Source organism: Nestor notabilis, unplaced genomic scaffold (assembly GCF_000696875.1).
Source record: "Nestor notabilis isolate BGI_N333 unplaced genomic scaffold, ASM69687v1 scaffold20992, whole genome shotgun sequence".
Classification (NCBI taxonomy): Eukaryota; Metazoa; Chordata; class Aves; order Psittaciformes; family Psittacidae; genus Nestor; species Nestor notabilis.
In genome coordinates this window covers 20,799-28,464 of record NW_009919953.1, presented here as the reverse complement: position 1 = coordinate 28,464, position 7,666 = coordinate 20,799, and the positions used below count along the sequence as shown (strand labels likewise).

At 45.5% G+C, this 7,666-nt stretch overlaps 1 protein-coding gene across 1 annotated transcript in view; it reads right to left on the bottom strand.

The window, feature by feature from the left end:
• Positions 1 to 7,666, bottom strand: part of FLVCR2 (feline leukemia virus subgroup C cellular receptor family, member 2) — a gene marked incomplete at its 5' end in the record, with an annotated part of 32,048 nt that overhangs the window by 3,588 nt on the left and 20,794 nt on the right. The window contains 4 exons of the mRNA XM_010010471.1: positions 2,088 to 2,143; positions 2,568 to 2,679; positions 3,154 to 3,259; positions 3,888 to 3,998. Of these exons, the coding sequence (XP_010008773.1) occupies positions 2,088 to 2,143; positions 2,568 to 2,679; positions 3,154 to 3,259; positions 3,888 to 3,998 (385 nt within the window). The remainder of the gene's footprint in view (positions 1 to 2,087; positions 2,144 to 2,567; positions 2,680 to 3,153; positions 3,260 to 3,887; positions 3,999 to 7,666) is intronic.

Genomic DNA, 7,666 nt, shown 5'->3' with positions numbered 1-7,666 from the left:
TTGGATTCTCTGAAACACCAGCCACAAGTCACCATCCCAGAAAAGATGGAAGCAGGTAGAGAGGGAAATGAAAGAGGGGATAGGGAGGAGGGATAAATAAAAAAGAGGAATAGGCAAAGGAAGAAACTAGTAAAATCATGTGTAAGTAAAAGCATATGTAAGGCAGCTATGCCATGTAGAAAAGTTCCAGTATCTGACCCCACAGCACTCCACAAAGGCAGCACAAAATGCCCAAGCCCCACTGGCTGTTCCCCTGACTGAGGCATCCATGTTAGTGCAGAACACCAGGTTCAGCCCTCCTTCAGTTGGTTGAGCACAAGGGGTTGTGCATTAAGCTTGAGAGGTACCCAGGTGAGCTCAGCCATGTGGAGGCCATATTTGGGGGTGTGGTGGGGTGTCCATCATGACTCTCTCAAAGCATGAGTCCTCAGGGAGAAGGAGCTGCCAGTGAAGTTTTTGCCTGACTGAGACCTGTCACCTCTCACACATCCCTCTGGTTCTTACTGCTGTCAGTTCTGGGGGCTTTTAGTATTAAAGAAATTACACCTATGCCATGTTTGCTCTGGTCTCAATGCCCTCTCCTCCCCAGCAGCAAGCTTTTACAATTGTATTTATACTAAAAGATTTATACTAAAAATGGAGTGTACAGTTCATCTGGTGAGAGAAGCAACCGACATAGGGAAAAGGCCTTACTACTACTAGGCATCATTGCCAAAGGACCTTGGTATTTCCTGGGCCTTTCACATACATGGTATGAATCAATGCACAGTGCCACCAGCACCTCTCATTACAACCCTGCTGCCTCAGAGCTTGCAGAGGATGATTTGGCCTTACAACTCATCTTCTGCCTTTGACTTCAGCACTGTTAATTGCAGGATACAAGCAGTTTTGCATATATTAAAAGAGACTGTTCTTTATCCAGGCTCAGCTTAGCTAAGTGTGTTCCAGTTAGTCCCATTCACACCAGAATTCTGGCAGAGCAATTGTCTTCTAGTTGTACCACAGACCATGATGCTCACCACCACTAAAATCACCCAAACTTCTAAGCCTCAGAGCAGAAAAAGAAAGCAGGAATTCTTCTTAAGTTATGACAGTGGGGCAGGGGGAGAGCTGCTTTATCCAAACCAGATAAATTGTACAGTATTTCCCCAAAACCACCTAGTCTAGAATCATATTTGCAAGAATTACTCAAGGCAACATCAACTCCCTTCCCTTATCTTACTCTCTGCCTTTGTGCTCAGATAGTTCAGTAAAAATAAATAAAAAAAATTAAACCAAAATAAAAATAAAAAGCATGTGTTTTGTAATTGAAAATCCACCTTCCTGAGCAGCCAGTCGGAGCAGAGCAGGACCTTCTGGTCTCTCTCCAGATCAGAATGGTTAGATTAGCTGCAGAAAGGCAGCACTGTCTTCTGAAAAGAGCTGACCCGAGCCAGCAGAGAACTGAGCTTATGCACTTTGCTAGTCATGGTTGCTGATGGCTTCATGAACTGTTGGCTTCATGAACTGATGGCTTCATGTCTCTGTTAACGTTCTAGAAGAGGAGCCCAGAGCAGTAAGAAAGAGAGCCTCAACTACCAGTCTCCTCCCTTTTCATGCAGGGAGAGCTTCTAAGAGAGTTGGCAGCTGAGGGCAGGGAACAAGAGGAATAACCTGCCTTCCCAGGGGCCCGGAATGATAGTTACCCAGCTCTAAAAAAGGGCAAAGCACTGGTAGGCTCAGTGCTTTGTCAGGGAAGAGAAGCAAACAGCACTGCCCTACTGATATCCTACTTTATATCCTAGATGATATAAAGATGTGTGAAGCCCTGCACACTCTCAGAGGACCAAAGCCTACAGATTCTGTGTGATATTAACAGTGAGCAAATAGAGGCCCCAGCAGCTGGCAGAGCTGGGATTATACCACCTGTCTAAAAATGCCAACAAGAAGCTTCCCCACGAGCTAGGCAAGAAGTGGTAGGATAAAAGAATGACAACTGCAGTCATAACTTGAAAAGGGCCAGCCCCATTCCTAGAAAGGAGAAAGGATGGGTGTTGTCCTGAGTAAATAGCAGGGACACAGCAGGGATTGAAGGAGGATTTACTCACTGTCTGTTCGTTATCCAAATTGGCCTGTTGTCTTCGGAGATCAGCCTTAATGAATGCTGGAAAAGAGGGAGGAAGTGAGATGTGAAGGCAGTTAAGTCACGATGCAGAGCCCAAATCAATTTCCCCAGGATTGAAAGGGGCAGCAGAGGCACAAGAATAGACAGGAACATGTTACGGTGAGCAAAGGAAGCCACTCTCCTGGATGAGGCAGAGAGCATTCCTGAAACAGGCAGGATAGAAACTCCTTACTGCACCATGTAAAAGGTACATCTTTGAGACTCCAGCCAGCAGCCAGGGCAAAAAGCCTTGGATCTTTTTTGTAGCGCAGACCAGTTGCTTAAAGGAGCACAGCAGCATTGCTATGGGACTGCTATGTCCTTCCCTTTTCTGCAGGCACCACTACACACAAAAGCCCTTCAATTCATATGCCAAGCCCAAGGGGAAGAGTCACAGCAGAGGAACACTGAAAACTTTAATTACCTGTCATAATGGTCCCCAGTAACAGGAAGGCACAAAGAAATAGGTTTCCTGCCTTTGTCTCAAAGTGATCCATGATTTGCCCCTGGCCGATAGTGAAGGCAATACCAAAAATCTACAAGTAATCAGAGGCAGTGTCAAGCTGTACTGTTACTGTAAAGCAGCCTAGCTTCTCAGCTTTACTGACATACCAGAGCAGATAGGCCAGCCAAGCTGTAGGCCTGGTGAGGATAAAGTTTGGCTATAAACACATCCAGAGGCACCTCCATACAGCTGATGGGAAGACAGGTGACCCTTAAGGCTAGAATGCCATCTCTCACTGGAGAAGAGCCAGGTCCTAGGCTATTAGAGGCAGTGCTGGAAAAGGCAAGGATGACTAGCATCCTCATGGATTTGCCTAAGCAGAAACAGAATGGGTGCCACTAGAGAAATGCTACGAGGAACATAATTCAAAAAGCCAAGTCCCGGGGTGCTTACATCTGCAGTATGTTACAATAATCATGGACAAGAAATAGGAGTCAAAGCTGGGAACTACAATTTAACCTCTCTGCTTATGAAGAGGGAAGCAAAGAGAAAACAGCACACCTACCTGTGCCGAGACATTAAGGAGCCCTGATGATGTTCCTTCTGACTCTGGATATGTCAACTCTGCAGCAAACTCAAAGCCCAAGGGAAGGTATCCCGTCATGAAAAACCTGTAAGAAAAAAAAAACACATGGAAAGGAAGACTCAGCAACTACCAGAAGGAAGACCGAAGAGGCACAGTGTAGTCTATATCCCTTTTAGGGTGCTTCACTGACTCCACAAGGTGTTTTCCCTAGCACTGTCACAGCCTGGGTAGCTTTTTTACTCCCTCACCATAGCACAGGTCTTCCTTCTACCCAGAAATACCTTTACCCAGTCTCAAGGCACAGAGCCAGGCCAGCAGGGAGCTGCCAGTTGCTACAACAAGGAATTAAAAGCAGCATCTCCCACAAGTAACTCTAAGGGGCAGCATCCCCAGCACAGTGAAACAGCCACCCAGACCCCCATGCTTTTCATTCCTATCCATCAGTCATTTATGGGGCTGTGGTACTTCTCACTTCCCAAATGCTTTCACTTGATTATCTGAAACACCTAAGGTAGCTGAGCAGGGCCATGGTGATGTCCCCAGCTAATTAAACACATACAAGAGAGAGATGGGAAGAGCAGATAATTTTGTTCTTAAGCCACTCAGGAGCCACACACAGGCTATGACTATCCTAAATCCCTCCATGATCTTTGACTCCCTGCTCATCCCTAGCATCTCACATGTAGAGGAAAGCAGCCTCCTCATGAACTTACCCCAGCATGCCTGCAGTCACAAAGACGACCCAGAGGTGGCCTAAGCTTAGAGTGAAGGTGTAGGCTATCATTCCCATCAGAGACATGATGTAGACGACTAGTGTTGTCTGTCTGCAAAGAAAAGAAGAGTCAGGGTTTTATGTAATCCAGTCCTCATTTTTGCCCACAGATCTTGGTATAGTTTGCAGTACGTGGTCAATAAACATTATAGGGGGCTTTGCTCTCTGTGGGGTTGGGGCATCACATCTGTAAGACGGCATCTATGAAGCAGCCACAAAACTCATATCCCACCATGGGCTGACAGGTACTTGGTCATATGCTGTACATGCCTCTTGAGGGGGAGAACAAGAGCCAAATAAAGAGATCCCTAATCTTTCTTGGGCACCCTCTGTACTATAACCAGTTGGACACATTTACTTACAAGCAGGAGTTGAGAGGGTTGAGTACTCCCAAGCAGGAAAGCAAAAGGAAGAGGTGACAACACTGCTCCACTTTTATGGGCCTGTATTTTTCATCGCTGTCCAAAACACCTTTCATTGCTGCTCCTTTCTGTGTTTAAACTGCCTACTGTACTTAGAGGGGTGATGTGCAAACCAAGTTGCCCTCACAGCCTCACCCTCAAGCCAAAGAAGTGTTTAGCAGGGATAGTGCCACTTCCACAGTCAGTGACAGCTGAGCCACAAGCTCTCATCTCTGGGCAGAGCGGACAAAAAGACCATGTGCCCAGGAAGAATGTCAGGCAGGTCCCAGGAAAAGCCAGATCCTGGGAACTGCCAGACCTGCAGCCTGGCCACGCTGAGGAATGACAGTGGTACTGCTTGGTACTGTGACATACATGCAGCAGCCCAGGCCATCTTTACCAGAACTGAAATGTTAACAATTGTCATCCCTGATTAGACACCAAGGAAACCTTTCCCACATCCAAAAAACAAAGCTCTTTCTAGTACAGGAGGTAGCAAACAGCCCTTCACAATACATAGGTTTGGAAAGGAAGGAATGGTAAATCGTTTACCTGAATGAAATTCCACCAGGATCTTGAAAGCAGAACAGTTACCAGAGTTGACAAAACTTTTTGGCCATTGTCTTTTAGGAAGAACTTAAATGCATAACCACAAGCTACTTGTGTACCCTCTACCAAATTTTAGTTTTAACCCACTAAAGAATGTATTTGGTATGAGGTCCTAAAATTCTACTAAATAAACTAAACCTCAAACTATTTTCCCTAATTTTTTCTTTTTTAATGCAAATGACTACTGTCAAAATACAAACCCAAACAAGCAGTCAGTATCATATTGTGTAATAAAATGTTTCAGTACACTGTATTGCCAGAGATAAAACCAGAATGTTCTAGCTAAAGTTCTGTCCTCCCTCACTGCTGCAATGACTGAAGTCACTGGGACTCATGCTCATGTCAATTCTAATCCAAATACAGGCTTAAGAAGGAAATTTCAGACTTCATCTATCAACTTATACATACAAAGATTCACCAGACATTAAATGTATTGAAAAGCTAAACAACATTTCACCGTGAAAAATAATTTTGTTTTGTATCAAAGGGGTAGGCAAATCCCTTAACCCCTAATGCTGAATCATTTCTAGAATATGTTCATTCCAATGCTTTCATGCAGGAGAAAGTCACCAGTGAAGGCAGCATAAAGGGGCTGCTTACTTCTGCTATAACCCATTATAGAGAGCTTCTACGTGGCCAGCAAACAGTCTGGAGGCTGCAGAAGGCAAAGAGCTGAAAGACTGACAGTGAAGTTAGAAAGCAGCCCCAGAAAGTGAAACAGAAGCAGGTAAAAGTCTTTTTCTGATCAATACAGGTTCCTCAGATATCTCCCATGAGTTGTTACGCCTCGCATCCCTTGACAAGCAGCCATAGAGGAACAGTAATAACTAGGAAAGGAGCTCAAGGCTGGAACTACAGCTCCCTGTACTGCATGGACCAAGTCTGAAATGGGTGCTCCTCCCATAAACAGGAGTTTCCATATACATGGCAGTCAGTGCTAAAATACAGTGCAAGCCTCCAAGAAGTGGCTGTGGCCCTAAGAAGCTCAGATGCTGCCAGCAGGGACACCTGAAAAATGTTTATTATTTTTTTATCCCCACAGCCAGTTTTGGTCTCAGCACAGAGCTCTTAGAATAGCCCCACAAAATGTCACACAGGTTTCCTAGGTTTATGCTTCAAGTATTGCAACTAGTTTATATCTGATTCACTCTGTCCTGACAGTCGCTAACAGTTGCACTTTGCCCCTCATCTCCAGGCAAAGGTGATGAATGAGTTAGTGACCAGATGTGGTCAGGACTTTGTTTCACACTGATGCTGTCATTAGTCAAGCTGCAAGAAAGAAGTTCCCAGAACATGCAGCCCCCCACCGAGAACTAGAGCAGGCAGGCTCACAGAAGCAGGCAGCTGCTGAAGCTGTTCTCTATTGGAACTGCAGAACTAAGTGGGGGACAAAATGGAGATAACTGTTTGACCTTAGCATGGGTACTTTATCTACCACACATTAGCTAGCTCTAGAAGACTACAAGCTTTCCTCTCTGACCTCCAGGAATTATTAGGCTCCAGCATGACAAAATGAATCAACAGACCCTGATGAAAGAACAAGGCCATGTGCCTGAGTGTTGTGGAAATCACACACCAGGAAGCATCCTGAAGCCATGCATTGAATGGCTGCCTGCTAACCACAGTCCCTAACTGGGACTTGAGCAGACAGCCCTGAATGCAACTCCTGCTGCAGGAAACAGTCTCAAGCACACAAGCAGACTTCTGCTAAACCAGACTTCAGCAATACCCAGCTCCCCTGAGCATAACACTGATGACAAAGAGATCTAGTGTCCAGCACTCCAAGAAGACCCAAAGGTTTTTTAAAAGGTTTAATTGGAACACAGGTAGACACTGTTGCATAGGAAAACAAAAAAAAAACCCTAGGAAAAGACACCAGGAAGTGGCCTTTGTCACCATGTTCACTAGGACAAGAAGAATGCTCTCTGGACCCTAGGGGCATGAAAGAATGCCCACTTCTCCTTGATAAACCTTTTATTATAGCCATAAATCTTTTATGGTAAAGATAAAAACACCAAGGAGGAGAAGCAGATTCATGGCATTCTAGTTTTAGCAACTTGGTCCCATGATTGCCCTACACGGACTGATGACTATAATTGTCTGGATCAGGTACCACCAGTCTCCTTACAGGCTGAGTAGTGCAGTGAGTGCAGACTGGAAGTTACTGCTACATCATCTTGTGGCAACTGGGGTTAACCTATTTCTGCACTCTGGGATTTGCAAAGAGAGCCCAGTGCACAGATGTGGAAGATGTGGAAGCAGGGCTATGAAGGCACCAGCTGCCAGGTCTCTGTGGCAGATGTTAGAGGGACATCCAAGAAGGAGCTGACATCCTTGTCACTTTGGTGAACCTTAAAGCTGCCCTGACATTTCATCTGCCCTCCCAACTGCATTCTCTTCCCTTCTGAACAGACAGATTAGAAGTGCTCACACAGTGAGAAAAGAGAGACCTTAGGGAAAAAAGCCAGCCAGGACCAGCACCAGCTTGGACTGAAATGGAGAGCCCAACTCCTGCTGTTCAGCCAGCTTCAGAGGAAGCCTAAATTCTGCATGTATACTGGCATTTTGCACACCAGGTAATGATCCTGGTTTTGGGACAAGACTAGAGTAAGGAATGCGCATGGCCCAGCCCAGCAGCATCTCACAAGGTCATTTGGATAAGAAAAGCCAAAGGGACGGGACAAGACACACGGGATTGGAGCTGCAAAAA